Source organism: Macrosteles quadrilineatus, unplaced genomic scaffold, assembly GCF_028750875.1.
Source record: "Macrosteles quadrilineatus isolate MER2022 unplaced genomic scaffold, UCM_ALF_1.0 Scaffold_3__2_contigs__length_128488019, whole genome shotgun sequence".
Taxonomy (NCBI): Eukaryota; Metazoa; Arthropoda; class Insecta; order Hemiptera; family Cicadellidae; genus Macrosteles; species Macrosteles quadrilineatus.
Genome location: NW_026542596.1, coordinates 103193086 through 103212277, shown reverse-complemented (window position 1 = coordinate 103212277; position 19192 = coordinate 103193086). Strand labels below are relative to the sequence as shown.

The 19192-nt window shown below is 33.6% G+C and overlaps 1 protein-coding gene across 2 annotated transcripts in view; it reads right to left on the bottom strand.

Annotated features, from left to right (window-relative positions):
- LOC128990965 (zinc finger protein rotund-like) overlaps nt 1–19192 on the bottom strand; it is a 250005-nt gene that overhangs the window by 109462 nt on the left and 121351 nt on the right. For both annotated transcript variants that reach the window (XM_054413649.1, XM_054413650.1), the window contains exon 3: nt 6980–7051. In XM_054413649.1, coding sequence (XP_054269624.1) covers nt 6980–7051 — 72 coding nt within the window. The remainder of the gene's footprint in view (nt 1–6979; nt 7052–19192) is intronic.

Here is a 19192-nt window from a genome sequence, read left to right as displayed (position 1 = left end):
TAATGTTCTAGACAGAATATATAAGGAGATGAGTAAAATCTCGGTCTAGGTCAGTAGAATGTGTAGGATGCTATGACAAACAGGGAGCAAACAAATATAAATCTTCCAAAACTATGTTACACTCTCTAAAGTTATGATTCTTTGGTGTGGTCCTGTCTTGAGTGTGATTTAAAATTAAAGGGAAAATTAAAATTAATCTGAGTTATCAAAATATTTGTGGTTATATTTGATTTTAACTTAACTACAACAATAGTTATTTAGTATGGATTTATGAGTAAAATTAAAGTACAACACATCCTACTGTTTAAAGGGGATGTTAAATGTTACACGTTTTGTCTTACTTGAATTATCAGTATTCAGCACAAAAGTTTAATTATTTCGTTTATCATAAAATTTAGTGATTAAATTTGTTTTTTACATACTACAACACCTCCTCCCCGAGTATTCAATCTGCATTTTATTTAAACACTATAAATGCATGCGTAAAACTCCATTAAAATACCATTAGCTTTAACACTTTTCATACTTCTAATACCATTTAGCGTTAATATTCTCTAGGGTTAAATTTTGGTGATGTTTGATTACTATTTAATTTAGAGAATGTTGCTTTGACTGAGTTTTTTAAAGTAGTTCATTCAGGGAATGTCAGTTGACATTCAATTTACTTCCATACTCTATGTTTTCAAATATTTAAGAAGTAAATACACTCGTCTCATTCAATGGATTTGTACTACTGAATGACTACTATATAACCTTCCAAATTTCCAAGCAGAACACACTGACATTATCCATATTATATAAATCCCAAATTACCCATGAACTTTTGAGGAAACTACAAGTCACACCCCCATAAACTATATACTTATAATGTTCATCATGACGAGAAACCTTGCGCTAAATTATCCATTATTTCATAAATAGCCCTTTAAGGTCGCCATTCCTTTCTAAAGGGAACTTTCCATATACCTAATGTTAAAAATACCTCAGCTGTACTTATTTGTTTGTTATTCTTTTAATTTATTACCTTATTAAAATCAGCTGTGTTATTATTTGTTTGTTTTACTGTATTCTGGTTTGTTTCTGCTTAACTTAACCAATCAATAGTTGTATTAATACTAATAAAGCCAAACGGGGTGAAGCCTGTGGGTAACAGCTAGTTTACGATAAAACACGATTTTAAGAAAAAATTATGTATTACATTTTCTCTATACCTGTAAATTTATACGTATTGAATTCGCGCACAAAATGCCAGGTAGCCAGTAAATGTCTCAATCAGGTCAAGGTGGCAAAAGTTGTTAAAAGCCAGCTCTATAAATCTCACAGAGCCATACTGCATTGATATATCTACCTGGATAACAAGTCCAATAGATCGAACTGATAAACGTTACTGCCTAATAAAGTGATCTATTAACCTTAAAAACCCTAATGGATGAATAGAGTAGTGTTTATCCATGTTTAATGTTACACTAAAATAGCCAAATTATGTCATAAACTATCAAGGTCTTGTTTAATACTTAAAGTGGATTGGTAAAACTGTTAATAGAATTATGAGACTGATTAAACTTGATATAGCAAAGTTTATTAATTACTATTGACTGGGACGGGTGGCGTCGTCCTGTAATCCAGCTACTAGGTCACAAATTGTGGATATTTATAGGCATGCACTGTGTATGCTATAATCTCTAGTTTGGATTAACTAGCACGAGTGAGTACTACGACTATCCGCAGTACTATCCTGATAATTAGACCAATTCGTATATACCAAGGAAAAATGTGGTTCGGATTCCACTATAAACTGTAGGTCCCTTAGTTGCCATTAGCTGTATGGGCTATTGATTAACAGCCTTGTCTAAGGATTATGTCGGCCTTAGACCAAGACTACAAGATCGCGCGACTCATCCTACACTCATCTCCGGTCATACTTAGCTTAAAACACTTACTTTGTATGGTCGTCATTTCACCAAAAAGTATTAGAAGTACCGTTATTAAACAAAATATTTAAATTTTGAATTTTTCTCGAGTACATAGTAAAATATATTTATATAGCTTTTGGGAGGGTTGTTTTCAAAACAGTTGATGAAATACCACTCTTTTTCATTTTTAGAGATAAGTAGACCTTCATCAGGTTAATTCGAGCTACAAACCACAAATTCAAGGTATAAACATAGCTAATAAACATAACTTGTAATTAGCGGAATTTGAACTCTCGCATGAAGTTCAGGAATCCATAATTCTAACCAATAGCGGTGCTAGGATCAGCGTTCACATTGATCGTACAAACTATTTAGTAAGTTCTGTATATTATAGTTCTACAGTTCTAACCCTCCTCGAAAATTATAAAATATTTAAGATTTTAGATTTTTATGTTTCGATGTAACTTACTTTTATAACATTTCTAATGATGTCATCATTTTTCAACTTACAGGTTTTAAAATAATTTTTAATTGTTTTAATAAACAAATCTATATATTTTTACTTGCTAAGACCTTTAATATATGTCATTTGTTAAAGGCTACAAGAATTGGTACTTATGGGAAACTACGATCGTGAACTGAGGAAATAGGTAACTGTAATTTGATACAACTATTATTTGTTAAACCCATAGTTTAGGTAATTAACCCTCGTACACAACAAACTATCTATTGATTTAACGTGCTTGTGTGTTTCTTTCCACCTTTCCACTGAGCACACATAGGAATCATGTTTGGTCGAGGTCTACACACAAGAAGGGTCAAGCTAGTGTGGTTTTTAGAACGTGTGCAAGATTAAGTTATTACCAACACGCAGAATTCCAATCGACTACGCCGGTCGACTTGTCAAGTAGCTGACTAGTTCTGTTACCCGTTATTAGTCAGTAATTCTACCAGAAATTACGACTCTGAAGTCAGCAGGTTAATGGTTATGGTGCAACAAGAGTAAATGTCTTTAGCTACTGAGGTTTGTAAAAGCATGTCTTTGGTTGAATGTTAATTTTTTTGAATGCATGGTGTTATTTTTATTTTTTAGAAAATTTTATCTTACCAGCCACAGATCCTGTTTCCGACACTAAAGTGGTTACTTTCAATACAACCCTAATTGACTTTACATAAGGTTTAAATTTCACCAAAGTCATCTTTTATATATATACATTTTTAGTTTAAAATATTTTGTGTACATTTTGTAGTATTTGTATATCAACTTATTTATCAATAAAAGTAAGTATGTTTGGTTTTGTGTCAGCATTATCGACATTAGTTGTAGGTTGAAAGGAAAAGTGGTTTGAGCTACAGCTGAGTCAATCAAATACCCAAATAACCAGTACACCTATTGCTCGATATACATATTAATCCTTGTCCATGCACTAATTCAGTAAGGCTATTTCAGTAAAATATTAATCCTAGGTAATGTTTAAAATACATTTTAAATGTTTACTATGTTCGGCCGCTTAGAAAACGACCTGCGCGCTAATGCTATACCAATGCTGGAGGAGGTCGTTTTCTAAGCGGCCGACCTTCCAACGTTTTAATTTAGATGGTTAACTAAAGTGTTTTAATTTACCATCAAATCAATGTCACAAATTGAATCAGCTGTTTTCATTGTTGTATTATTTTCACTCCATACTTACTTGCCTCAGTAGTAATTGGCAATGTAAAAACCATATTCTGAGGTAAAAGTAAAAGAGAGATGTATCTGCCAATCTATTTTATGATTTGTACCAGTTGAGAAAAAATGGCAAGACAAAATAAATAGTGGCTCACAAGTCGTGTGGCATTGGTTATCCCTTGTGTAATTTAGTTACTGACTTAATTAGCTGACAAACTAGTTGATTATTGGTTTAAATCATAACCTTGAAGATGGTCTATTTAGAACTACTGCCTTTACTAACGATCAATGAGATTATTCTATGATTAGTAGGAAAACATTAAATCCACTCAGCTTCCAAAAAACCTTCCGCAGAATACTTATTCCATAAAAAACACTTATTTGTCACAAATGCTACAACCTCTTCAATACTTCCTACATTACCTTTACAACCATCCCACCTCATTTCCTGTCTTATACAAAGTGTTGTAAAATAAATCATAGCGATAAATCGACCATTATGATGTATAATGATGCAATCTGTGCACCAGTTATCAGGTGGTAGGAACCAGTTCGGACCCAAGGACGTTGCAAGGTCATCAAACAGACCACAGACAGACCGCAGTCGTAGTTGAACCGCCTTGTCTGGGTTATGGTCTCTGATTTTCGGGTTGTCATGTAACTGGGCTGAAATATCGTAGTGGTTGAATAGTTTGGTGTGCTTTGTTGTAACTAATTTTGCCTGTTTACTTACTCGAACGGTTGCTTGTAATTCATTTGAAGAAGAAAAAGAAGAAGAAGAAAAGAAGAAAAAATTGTTTTATTGAAATAAAATAACAATACAGTGTTTTCACATACACACAAAGAACAATGCAAAGACCGTATGTTTTGTGGTTGGCATAATGATTTTTATATATCTAAAACAATGTAAAAGGGTCCATGAATCACACCGTACAATTCTTCATAAAATAAACTGATTCCTACTACCAAATAGTTACAAATAGCACTACATACTAAAACAGAACAGAGAATAGATTAACCAAAAATAAAAACGACGGGACATCAAAATAATGGGACATTCCGCTATGGTACACCATTTCATCCCGGTTGAGATTTGTAATTCATTTGACAGTCTACGATTGTTTAGTTATTGAATTAACATTTAGTGAAATTGAGACAGAAAATAAACTATTCAGAAAAATATTCTTTAAAAATTGGTTGTACAGTTGTGTAATTTACAATTAGGTACATGACCGTTGTAAATGAATACCGTACTCCAATACCAAAATATATGGTTTATACTTATTGTATAAACATAAATACAACATTTTTTGTTATCTAGACCAATGGCATTTTTTACGTTTTTGAAAGGGAACGGTCCAAAACCTGGTCCTATTACCATTAAACGTTTAAACGTCAACCTATTTGTTAGATCATCATTAATTCATTGATCAATGACAAATGGCTTTTGGGTCCAGACCTAAAACGACCCAGAAACTATCCTGCTGATTTAAAGGCGAGCACCTTGGCCACTCACACCCAGAAAATTCCAACCATCACCACTAGAATCGCAATTAGGCATCTCCACTAGAATTAAATCGATCGCGAAATAAAAAGCGAGGATTAATCGAAAGTATTACTAAATTTGCAAAAAAACTTTAACTAGGAAACTATGATCTAAATGTATAGGCAAGAGAAAGAGAGTGGCAATACTTATTATTCAAAAGGGATCGCTGATCGCTACAATGCAGTGGCATTTCTGTATGAGGGTAGAACATGAGGCAACTACGAGCAGATATGCAGTGTCTTGTAGTACAAGTCATTGTCAATGCTAGCTTGTAGACAAGTCTGTAGCATGTGATAGTGGTGCTGCATAGATTGTCGGTTATTGTAGATTATCTGTTATCATCTGTCCACATTTATAGGTTCTGAATATCAGCTGTAACAGTATACTGTATAACTTGATACGTTTTTGCAATGTCGCATTTTGCCTTTGATTTACGAATGATTCTTAGAGGGGAGGAGTAGGTATCTATGCAATCAGCACATTACTGTTTATTGCTGTACACAAATTGTATATTTTCACTTATTTTTCTAAAACTCCATTATTAGGAGAACAACTTTATTTGACATTTACAGAACATTTTTGACCAATAATAACTAACTACATTTCACTCTAACTATATCGTATGTCATCCCTAAGTAAGTTTTAATTTCCAAATTATTCCTACTTTGTTATTCTTGTTTTTAGTTTTTACGGATCAAAAATTCATATTTTGTACGACAATTTTATTTTTAGTTTGTTAGTAAAAGGTTGAAGAAGTAAAAGTGTTAAATATTTACAAAATGTTTTATCAATGACCGTTTTATATTTATAGACTAAAAACCAACCAGTAAGGATTTCGGTAATTGCAGTAACTAAAATCCGATACTATCAATAGTAGGGTGATTTTAAAAGCTCACTGGGACAACATACACAGATTCGAATCCAAATTGAACACATCACTTAAAAGTAGTCCTAGCTAATCTCCTGAAAGTTACGAAAAGCAGGCAAAATAAACCAGAGTTATCAGAACGAGGAGCGACTAGCGAGATATGGCTAATGATATGCAAAGCACGTGAAAGTCTGCCATGGAATAATTATACAATTATACAATTTGAATAAACAATCTCGTCCAATTTTGAGTTTGATGATAATCAGCTGTCCAAGGTCAAGCTGGGTCCGGTTGTGGACATCGGTTTATTAATTTTATAAACTCAAAAACCGCTGAACAAGATAATTTGCGGATGTAAAATTGGTAAAAGTATGGGTTTATAATACCCTACTATGTAAGTTAGTGGGTAATAATGCCAGTATAACGTGTAATGGTACCATTACTTTTCGTTGGGTTTAAGGAATTTAATTAAATTTTTTATTATTAGGTTTTGTCCAATGCTAAACATCGTTTGAATAGAATAACTTAATTTCTAACTGGACTTTTTCCAAATTCGAGGACACGACTAAATTTACCTTGATTCAGTTGTTAAACGTTTTTATTATTTACATCAACGATCACATTTACGTTAACCTCGATTTCCAGATATTTATTTTAAACACCCGCATAGTTATCATAGATTGAAAACCAGTTATTTAGAATACACACTTTTTTATTTAGACTGCTAGTAAATACTGGTATACATTGGATGTCATAAAATAGTATTACCATCCTTGACCTTCAAGAACATATGTTTTAGTGAAAACACAGGCCTGACAATAAGTTGAAATCCTTTAAAAATATTTAAACTTAGAAAACCACCCAATGTTTTAACTTTGGATTGGTTGTTTGTTACGTTCTTTATCAGTATGTGCTATTGGCTACTTGTTCATAGAAACAATAGTATTGTATTATTGTTGAACGCAGGATGTCCTAGTCCTTACCTCGTATCCTTGTTTGGCCATGGACTGTCTTCCCCAGGAGTAATCCATGTCCTTGGCGTGGGGTCCACATTGCTGCAAAACCACAAAAGGTGTTAATTAATCGTTTCTGCAAGACAAATTTAAGACAATTATTTGGATAGCTATATTTAATTTATTTTATTGTTGAATTTTTACAATTTTTACTCATCATTGTATAAGTAGTGTCATACAATGTGGATTGTTTACACTTTACTTCCGCCCGGACAGAATCACTTTGTCGTTGTATAAATTTACGAGACGGATTCTATGCCCGACATATTCGGATAAATTTGAGGGGACTCCGTAACTTTCCCTTCCCATTTACTATATACATGTAAATAATAAATAAATAAAAAGGCCTTTATTTACAAGCGAGTTTCATTTCATGTATTGTCAACGCTCATATTTTTCTTAACAAACGATTTATATTCTTCCATGTAAATCTGCCATAAAAGCTAACAAAACCATAAGAAAATGTATTTGAAAAAATTGCACAAAGCATTCCCCAAGTAGAGCACTCTTAGCATATTTATCGTGACTCCGCTAATCCTGTCTTTATTTAAAACGACAACGAGTGGCATAAATACTGTACATTGATTCGTATATTTTTAAAATATAATTACTGTATGATTTATATGCTATATTTTTTGGACAAAGGGGTGCAATACAATTTACTTTTTTAACACGAAAAATAATACAGTTGAAACTGATGGATAACATACGGAAATTCACTGCATTATTTTATTACTAAATTCCACCCGCATTTCGAATAAATATAGTGCATTAAATTGCATCGTGTAGTAATATCTGACAGGATAATCATTTTTACTAAGCGTTATAATGGCAACTTCCACCGCCATGCAGTTTCACCTGCCTCGCCGCCATTTTGATGTAATATCTGTATTATTTACAACAGCAGCTGGACTTAAACACGAGACTTGCAAAATAATACCGCATTTCATAAAACGCTGCTAATTTGAACCAAGCTACGTTAATGTCATGTTTAGTTTTGGAATTTTTCTACACCTTCACATTTGACAATAAAATGTTTTAACAGAATTGTACAAATTAAAATTGTTTCATACGTATTGCGTAAAATCGGAGTGCAGCTGATCGAAGGATAAAAGTGCGGCACTCCGGTCGCGAACACCCTGGTTCAAACCCCAATAATCACCAATAGCGTTTACATCTGCGATAGTGTTGTTACCCTGGCGTTAGAAACCGACTGTTGTTGAATTTCCTTTTGGGTAAACAAATGAGTATCTTAAGAGGAGCGAGCTCTATCTTTCGGAGATTTCCCACCTCGAAGCCGCACGATATTTTAAAACAAAAGTATTTCCATCATATATTCAGGCCTCACATCTTTCTCAAAATTACAATAGAATTTTCCATAAGACAATTTATTTAGTCATCAAGCCTAATTGTTTCAGAAAAATATAATTTGAATATTGTAATTCAACTGAGTACTAAACCTACTCACACGACCGCCACCAATTATCAACCCGCAAGTCTATGACACGCCGTCATAAACAGTTTACAACTTGCCTGACGTTTACCGCCATTTACGTAACTTTGACCATAAACCCGCCAAAACAGGTGATCGACAAAGATGGCGGACAATTAAATGCGCTTGCACACCGGCGTCGCTCAATCATAATTATAGAGGGACGCGCATGCGTCGAACTGATTTATGCAAAATGCAGATAATATCGTTAATCATAAGGAATTGCGGTTCCTGCCTCAATTTGCTCGTAAATAAATTAATATGATAGCCGAGGTTAAGTAAACTTGCCGTTGGTGGCTGTGGTTTGGTAGATTAGGATAATTGAGCCTTTGAAATAAAGATATCACAAGAATTGAGGCGTGGTTTGAATTTGCTTGGACAATTATCGTGTAAGAAAAAAGTTATTTTAGACTACGGTAAAAACTAAAAAATAATATCGCGTTTCGATCTTAAATTGGGAGTTAAGGAATAGGATTTAAGATATTCCTACATTTCACAATTTAATGTCAAGCCGAAGCAAAATTAGTAGTTATGCATTGCATTCATTTTACGTTGGGGCTGAAATACTATCGAATACATTGGAAAATATTTGGACACCTCTTAGGTACGTTTATTTTCTCATTGTTTAAAGTTTAATTTAGTTGACAGGTCTAAAATACTTTAAGGAAATAATTTTCAATGTTCCTAATTATAGTACCGGTAATCTTCTTTTATCCCTATTTATAAAGCCCAAAGTACCCATACACTTTTGAGAATACTACAAGTCACACTCCCATAAACCATATTATACTTAAAATGTTCGTCATGACCTTGCGCAAAACTATCCATTATTTCATAAATTGACCCTTTCAGGTCGCGATTCCCTTATAAAGGGAACTTTCCATATACCTCATGTTAAAAAGCCCAGATGTACCTATTTGTTTGTATTACAGTATTCTGTTTCGTTTATTTCAGCTTAACTTAACCAATCAATAGTTATATTAATACTTATGAAGTCAAACGGGAAGATGCCCATGAGTAACAGTACAGAAACCATACTACTATAACCGTAACAGCTAGCTATAGTTAAATACGAATCTGAAACTGTACAACAGCTCACTGTGCATAAAAATGAAAAATTATTTTGAACTTTAATAATTCAATAACGCGCCTATAACTAGTGTTTACAGTAATACAAACGCAAAACGTATGCTTAATGTTAAACAAAGGTTTTTCAACTATAAACAATATCCAAACAAAATCCCAACATAAAAGGCATAAACTGATGATTTACATATAAATACGTTTATAAAGTCAACAGTTCTCTATCACTTCTCACGCGCCCCAACATTGAAAACGCACAAATCAATTGCAACCCCAATCCTATAAATCAATAAAACACATGCATTGTTTAGAGCAATGTGTGTTTATATAGAAGTGCATAAAGGGCCCCTCCCCTGTGCTGGGTGGTTTCTTTTACTGTTTTCTGATTACCCCCGAACCTGTACTATCCGACCCCTCAGCCTTTGTACGAATGGGCATAGAGATGTACGATAGTGGTTCTATGAGGATTTAACTTTGGAGACTTATTTCGTGTTCGAAATAATCTTGAAAATGTTTTGGTTTTTTTGTAATTTCATTGTTGAAAATGCGTAAAATATTTTGTTTCATGGTAAATTACGATTGCGAAATTTTCAATTCTAATTAGTAAAACCATTGATGGAATTAAACTTCTGGTCCTATGATAAAATGTTTTTTTTCCAATTTGTTTGTGTTTTTCATGTCGTTGACGTTGAACGCTAGTGTCGATAAAATGGGTTTTAATTTTATTTTGAAACAAATTTATGAGCTTTTGCTTAGCTTTTTGGTAGAATGTATACACAATAGCTATTGTTTATGATTATATAGTTATATTTTCTTAACATACTTTTAAAATGTGGTAAATAACAAGAAACAAACAGTAGACAAAATTGCTCTCTCTACCTGAAGCGAACAAAACTAAGATTAAAATTATCTTTCTTTTTATAAGCATGATAAATATACAAGAGAGGATAATTAATCAAAGGTAAACCACCAATTTATAAGTTTTGGAATCTATGATACACAAGTTAGCCTATATTTTAGGTCAGTTTAGGCTATATGACAACTTTGTGAGTTTTACATCAGTAGAATTTAAATTTGGAAACCTTAGGTCGTACGTTTAAAGTGATCGTGATAAGGTTTTTTTTATTTGATTCAAATGCTATTGTTTAAAAGGTAATTTTATCTATTTTAAATTACTATTGTGGTAATCTTCCAATACTTATAGTACCGTAAGTTCATCGTTTTAAAATCTGGTATTCACAAAGTTATCTTTTCATTTTTCTGTGTGAATAAAAAGTTTATGAATAAGAGAAAATATGAATTAATAATCGTGCACTGTGGTTCCTCAATTGCAAAAAACACTAAAACTGGTAAATTACCAGTGGTAGTAGTAGCAGCCCTAAACCACCTTTACTTGATTAAAATTTGGAACTCGAAATGGGATGTCTTAACCATGGTAATTTATATAGAACCAAAGGTTAAAAAAATATAATCGCTGCAGTATTAGTGTCACATAGTAAATAACTTTAGATGTTTAAGACTCTATTATTAATGAAATTCAAAACTGTTGATAAACGTGGTCATTAATTAATATTCTAGCCCGATTGGTGGACAAGATGACGAGAATTCCATCTGATATACTTCGCTTGAGAGCTTTAACACATCGTGTTGATGTCCAAGGATTCGGAATTTAAAGATTTTGAAATTAGCATGTGAATTGGGAGAAAATCAGGTGGGCCGATTTGAATATCTTCAATTTAAGTAAACAAACAGTTACTAATCGTAGCTCTCTTAGCCTAATTCGTTTTCATAGTTTTGCTCTATATCTATCCATAATAGCTTTCGATAGCAAAGCTTAACTTGTAAATTCATAGATGTTTAAAGCTTACTCCCTTAGATATATTTTTTGCTACCGATTGGCCCAATTTTTTATTGAGATAAGGTAAATTAGGTTTTGCACATTAAAAAAATAACATAACTAAAAGTTCTATACAGTGTGGTAGAAAAGTCCCGGAACGGTTTAATATATTTTTTACCAATATAGATCAAGTAATGAGGCTTGGTATATCAATAATAGCTATAAATGTCTACCCTTTTATCCCTTAAGGGGGACGGCCCACGAGGAGTCAGACAAAATTCTTAAATGGCAGCATAGGTCGAGTTTGGTATCTAGTTAAAAAGGTCTTAGTTAGTAGAACCATAGATTAGACATACTCCCTTGGGGAGTATGTCTAATCTATGGTAGAACACATTGCCGCAAACCCGAACTCAAAACGGACAATTTAGTAAAAAATGGTTGCCTTTAAAAGACTTTTCTCCCACACTGTATAACATCAGCTTTTATTTTACAAGAGTTTTTTGCCCTACAGTTTCAATCATGAGATACGAGTATATTACCTGTCTATTATGTAGCACAAATTCGCACGTCCGAAGGGATTTTACAAGCATTTTACTAGCAAAGTAAAATATTAGGGTTTATAAACTACAATGTTTACTTTTGCTTTGTTTACATTTTTGAATTGCTTTATGAACTGCCACACAGCTGATGAAATAATTAGTTGATTATTTTTTGTTCAAGTAAGAAGTAATTCATGGTACTTCCAAAGTTAGTGGAAAGTATGTTCAGTTTTATGGTGATTGGTAATAATAACTATTTTTAAGCCTGCCCTAACCACATTTACTTGAGCTTTTAGCCCATTTTGGAAGTACGAGGAATTAGTATAAACAAATTGAAAGAAACCCCCATAAATATCATGATGTAGTAATCTTGAATCAGGAGGATAAACATGACTTACTAATGTAAATGATATTCAGTTTATCCAGCCGGTCGTCTAATCCTCACCATTGCCCATTGGACGACCCGCAGCGTGGAGCCGACAATTCATTCCGACTGTGTTTATAAAATGAAATTACCACTCGCGTTGTCAGCGAAACGACTCAATATTTCGCCCATGACAACTTCTTGGACTACCGGACCGCAGTATCAATTTGTTCTGTCGGCGCGGCCCAGCAGCAAATATACTAGCTGGGACCACCTTGAGTGCCGCGTGTGGATTATTTCTACAGGAGAGAGAGGCACCATGTTTAATGGACATTTAGTACAATTCAGTGTCTAAAGTATTTCGTAAGGATGTATTTAAGCATTCCGCATGTAAGTTAAAGTGTTAGACAATGTGTTAAATGTTGAGAGAACCTAAAAAAAATCTGTACAGATTATTTGATTTGCTGGTGATCGAACTAGTGAATCTAGTTCTTTTTTAAAAACTAAGACGCTCTACCTTAGTTTAGCAGGACACCGAAAAACAGGGGGCGAGAGCCCAAGGTGGTATGTAAGGCCGATTTAGCCCTCTTTAAATCTTTAGTGGGACTCTTTAGAGGGATGACAGTAGGGGTGGTTTAAAGTAGGGATGTGGTGAAGTAGACTTGTTATTTGTAAAATATAAACATATTTGCCAAGACCTAAACATTCTTCATCTATTTGCTAATTTATTGGATAAATAGAGATCAAAATTATAGAAAACGAGGCATTTTTAACCAACCAGTTTTTAATCATTGTTCTCATTATGGTCAAAATCCATAGCTAAAATATTTCGTGTATCTGAAAAAATAAGACATGAACAAGCAACAATACAATAACATCCGCAATAACAGATTGGTTAAAAATTGTACATTAGAAAAGTTGTTTGTCATCAAACTACAATTTACCATTCCATTAGCGTTTAACAAGTCAACACTTCCTAATGGCTCCACATTTTATCGGCAGAATTACTTTTCTCACCTAGGATTTTACCGCGGAATCCGTCAAAAATGTTTGAAATCCTCACTAAACCCTCACACTTCACAGAGATAAGATTAATTCCCGAATCTATGATAGTTAATTTTCCAATTAGGCAGATTATTGTGGATAAAACTGATTTTCCCATAGGAACTATTTACAGCAATTAAAAGCACTTAGAGATAATTGATGTTCGACAGAATGCAGTGGCTACGTGTGGCTAGTTTATAGGTCATCAAACCAGTCCTGGCCGCACACAGGGATTAAGACCCCATTACCATGATGTTACCTACACTGAACGCCACTTAACAGCCTTCAGTAGTCCGTTGGCAGGCCTTACAAGACAGCCAGAGGGTGGACGACATAACCATTGACTACAATAGATGAATTGTCCTCTATGTGCTCGCAAATTTATTCCCATATAACTTGTTTAAGTGTATGGCATTTGTAGGACATCCCTACAAGTAATCTTTAACAGCGAGTTTAATGGGCCATGATCGAAAAATAACATTTTATTGTAATTTGCACTTATTACATTAGTCTTCTCATACAGTCAGTTTGTAAATAATGTGATCTTAATTCCATGTTAAAATACTCTCCAAGGCTATGCCACTTTTTTATGTGTCAAAAATCTAAATTAGAGTTGATACAAAAGTTTTGAGCTTTAATAAAGTCCACCCAAACTAATAAATGGAGTATTTTACCAACCAACCACTTTATTTTGATTCATAAATTGCTCTATTACTAAATGAAACTGTTGAAACCCATTCATAACCTCTGCCACCAAAACTATTACGGAAATTCGTGTAAATAATTCACATTGACCTATTGCAGTTGACTGAATCAACAGTATTGTCCAATTCACCCTCCACTATCAATCAGGTGTCTATTTGCTCACCCTCCCCCTCCCCCCCTCACTACTCTAGCCTAACCTATCCTAAACATCACATTCATAGCTAGTGTGTTTGATTTAATGTTTTAACTCTGTAGTTGGTCCGTTTTTTCCGTCCCTATCCAACCTAATGAGCATGCGTCCCCCCACCCGCTATTTTTTCAGCCCTTATTGATTTTTTTATTACGCTCTCCCCACGTACAGTTTACCCCTCTCCCAACATTCGCCGAAGCTGCATCTTTAATGTTTTGGATTAAGCGTGTGTGGCCGTTGACCAAAATTAAAGTTTTGGTACCAACTGGTTGGGTCCTGGGATGTGGAATTCGCTGTTGTGTGAATTTGACTCAAAACTAGAAGAAAATACATTTTAAAGTTTTCAAAAATAAATTACAACTCAATTTAGAAAAAAAAATTAATAGCCGTTGTATTTTAAATGTTATTTCACGGTAAAGTTTTTTTAAATAATAATAACTAGTGGTCGTCCAGTGGTTGAAAACTCGACCAGAAACAAGTAATGTACACGTATTGACTATTGGATACTGTAGTTGTGTGAGCCACTTACCAAATGTGTGTCTTAAATTAAATTTTGTACCTTATTTTTTGTTGCTGACAAAGTTGATGGGTCATAACAGTTGATTTAGCTCATAATAGGTTATTCCATAAGTTTGACTTGGTAAACACATCGAGTATTCGACAGAAATAAGTCATTTAGATCAGCGTAATCTGTTGGTGGCTCACATAAACTACGACAACTTTAAAGAAAAAAACTGGTGACAACTTTAACATGGGGACAGAATGTATACATGCTTCTCTATTTTCACCCCACGCTGTAAATAAAACATGTGATTGTAATGTCTTCAATTTGTTTTGATTTTCTGTTTGTATTTCGTTGTTATTTCATCACCAGCATGGCAACCCATAAAGCCCATGTTAATTTTTTTTATTTAAAATCCTTTTTTTGTGCTTATATTTGAGCCTATTTTAATTTTTAAAGGGATTCTACACTTCTATAGGAAAATATCTTTCCAACGGTATGCGTAGATATTCCCTGCGATGCACACGAGCTGAGAAAAAAAGGTTTTAAAGAAACATGCTTGCCTATTAATATATAGACTAGTGTACCTGTTGCTCGAATTCGAGCAATTGCGAAGCATGCGACTCAAAGATTACGGAAATACTCACGATCTACACAACAGTTAGATAAAATCAAAATCTTTTGTAAATACCTTATTTTTTTCAAAAAGCTGATCTTGTTTTTTAGTGTTTTTAGTGTAAAAAAACAATATTTCTATTTATTTTACTTGGTTGTGTTCTATGACTTTTTCTATGTTTCCATTGTTTGCAAATCGGTTATTTCAATGATTGCTCAAGAAATTTTGCATATTGTTAATTCAGTTTTGTTTTTAGCCTATATCTAATTAGTTAGGATTTATCGCCATTTTCCATTGTAATAATTACACCAACCCAAGTTTCGTCTACAGATGTAATATGCCAAAGAATATCACCTACGCACAATATCCAAGAAGTGGTAAAATAAGGCAGAAACCAAGACATACAATAGATACCTATAAGTTAACTCCATAAGAAATAATTTTAAAAGTTACTGTGATATTAGGATTTTCCACTCATTTGGTAATTGAACATTATATTGCAAAACATGACACGATGCAGAAGAAAATCAATTTTAAAATCAGAAAAATTCATTGCAAATACTGTTACTTCATTTTGACAAATTCAATAAATCACAATTTAAATATTAACAGCTGTTGCATTAAAAAGTAGTGTAGAATTATGCATATGGTCGTAATGTAAACAAATCTGAAGAGGCAACTTTAAAGGCTTCTGGGGCAGAGCCCCAAGGGAGTTTACCTCTTTCCTCTTTTGATGGATCATCTACAGACCAAGACCTTTCTTTAGAGACCCCTACCAAGTTTCTACGCCCACCCGTTCTCTAAAATTAGCTGTGACAAAAACCCCGTTTTCCTCCATAAGAATAACATGGGATGGGAATTTAAAGGCCACGGAGGCAGAGCCCCAAGGGAATTAACCATGTTTCTCTTTTGATGGCTCATCTACAGACCAAGACCTTTCTTTAGACACCTCTACCGAGTTTCTACGCCCAGCCGTTCTCTCAAAATAGCTGTGACAAAGAAAAACAGTTTCAAATTAATATATAGATGATTATTTATTTATTATTTCCTTTAATATCTACTAACAGAGTTAAAGTGAAAGTCAATCTAGCATTTGTCAATAACAACGAATCAGTTAAATAATTATTCATAACATTGTGAACAAGCTTTAACATTCCTCCCTTAAAAATTAGGAAATTTTATTGTTAAAATTGCATCAAGGACTATGATGGTCAAATCGAACGCATACATTTATTAGCATAGTCTTATTTATGTCAGTTAAAATTTTATATACCTAACTTAACCTAACTTTAAGTTTCGATAAAAGTAAAAAATTGCGAACAAGTTACAAACTAAACAAAATCAACTTAATGGAACTGTTGCATAAGGGTGGTGTTTTTACAACTCACAACCTACGGTGTCCATATAAACACACCGTATTATAAAATACATAGTGTCAGTCAATCACGAGGCAAACCACCAAATCATTGGTGATACATAATTGATTTCAGCTAGACGTGACAACTAACGAACACTCAAACTTCCGAAATGTTGATGAAATTGAGTCAAGGTCTTTGTTTGAATGTTCCCGAACGGACTTTTTTGGTTGATCATTAAGCTAAAAATCAGGACTGACGAAAGAAGAGTGGTTCGTTAATTAACTGTAATAAAATTGTACAAATTACTTAGAATTGATGTTGGTTACAATTTCTATTGAGTTATTGTATTTCTTGGTTTCGCAATACTTATATTGTTCCTTCGTATTCATAGAAATGATCAAAAGATTCCCAAATTGTAATGCTTATAAGGAAATTGTTATTTAATTTTTTTATAATTTGATCTGTGATGCATTAATTACATAGATTGTTTTATCACCATACATGGACAGACTCCCTTCTTCTAGAGAGATGAATTATTAATTCAATGAAATGTGTACCATCACATATGTTTATAGAAATATTGTAAATGATTGTAGGATTACTTTAATCGGTATGCTGCAACATTTATGATAAAAATCTTGCTTTTATTAAATCCCATTATGTGTAAGAAAATCAAGTAACTGAAATTTACTAAAAACATATCATAACATGTACAAGAAATAAACGATTAGGGAAACAACAGATATTCTTTGTAAATATAAACTTTGCATTAAAACGTTCAACCCCCTTAATACTAAAATAGTGTTATGCTTTTTTGCCAAGCAATATCAAAATTTAAAACCTTAATTCAGAGAATGGCATTAATAATTAATATTATGTTGTGTATGTTCTCCGACTCACTATCCTGAATCCAGATTAAAGTCTCTCCCCAGAGGAATACACCATCAGCTGTTTATTTTTAAACGCCTGTTTTTATTTGGAAATTAGTTGATATAGTTACTAATTAGCTACTATTACAATTTCCCAATCGAAAACCAACAATTCCAAAGTAAACTTAATGTCGATCCCTCTTAAGGAATTTATTGAGTCGTTATAATCAAATACCAAACAAAAACTTTTTTGAAATCTCTATCAACTCCCCACGTGACCAGTAACAATAGGCTAATCTACATAAAACAGTTGCAATTGAAAAGCAAACAAAACACTAAACAATATAACGTTATCAATTAGAGTTGTCGAGCGGAAGAAACGGTGTCGCCTTGAGGCTTTGGGCCGTTCCCACAGATCAAAAAACAGCGCACATGTGAGGACCATTAATAAAAAGAGCAGGGACAAAAACGATGTAAATGCGCGTCTAAAACCATAGCGCCGCGCAGCATACTAAGTGGCATGCAAAGTGGTTGATGCGCCCCTAGGGTAGCCGGGGTACCAGAGGCCAATTAATTCTTTCTTGTAGTCTGCCACCGTTTGTTTAGGTTCATAAATCACCTGATGGTACTGGGAATGTTGAGGATTGGGGATGTTGCTTGGGATTTTTGAATCTTCAACTTGGACGCTGTAACTGTAGCTTCATCACGTTAATCTTCGGTTGTTGTGGCTTGACAAATTTATCCGTTGAAGACTCTTTGCACACAAAGAATTACAGAAAATGAAGTAATGCCTATTTTTCTTGAATTTGTCTACCGTCAATGATTTTATTTTGAGAATGCACCGTCTAACCCTTTATTTCTGATTATCATGCAGCGTGTCCATTAATTACAATCAATGCCCGTAAAATATTTCATAACCTAGACACTTCAAAATGCTGTTACTCATAGACAATTTTAATTTCTTTCTTTTCCACACCTCTTACAAAATTACCAATTGACCGAAAACTAGTACTGTGCAAACAGGAACATTGCTGAATTATTTTCGAACTATTACAGGTCCTTATGAATTGTTTGGACTCTATATGACGAATCAATAAGACGTATCGGGTAATTGGTGAGACCGAAATACCCCAGACCTACTACTCTAGTAAGGATCTTGGTATAAGTCATATAATAGCTTCAAATATGTAATCATGTCCTATCTTGGTTGTTCAGACTACACCTTAAGCACTGAGGACAACATGCGTAAAAATAAATAGGTCACGGATGAAAACATGAGTTAGAGAACTAGGGAGTTTTCTGAAGTGTTAACAGAGGAGGTCAACTAAAAGCCATATACCATAAAAATATATATCATACACATTTGTTTAGTTCAGTTTGATAACAGTTCAGTTCAGTTTACTAACGGAATTGTATACAATTTATAAGATGAAGGTTTTTCTATCTTGAAAACGTATAGCATTGCCCAATTAAATTTCTTATTGCAAAGTTGCACTGGGAACAAAAGAAAATCATTGAGTAAAAAACACGCATCTTCAGGAGGATGACCAGCGTAACGTAACGTCAACGTAACGCGTGACGTAG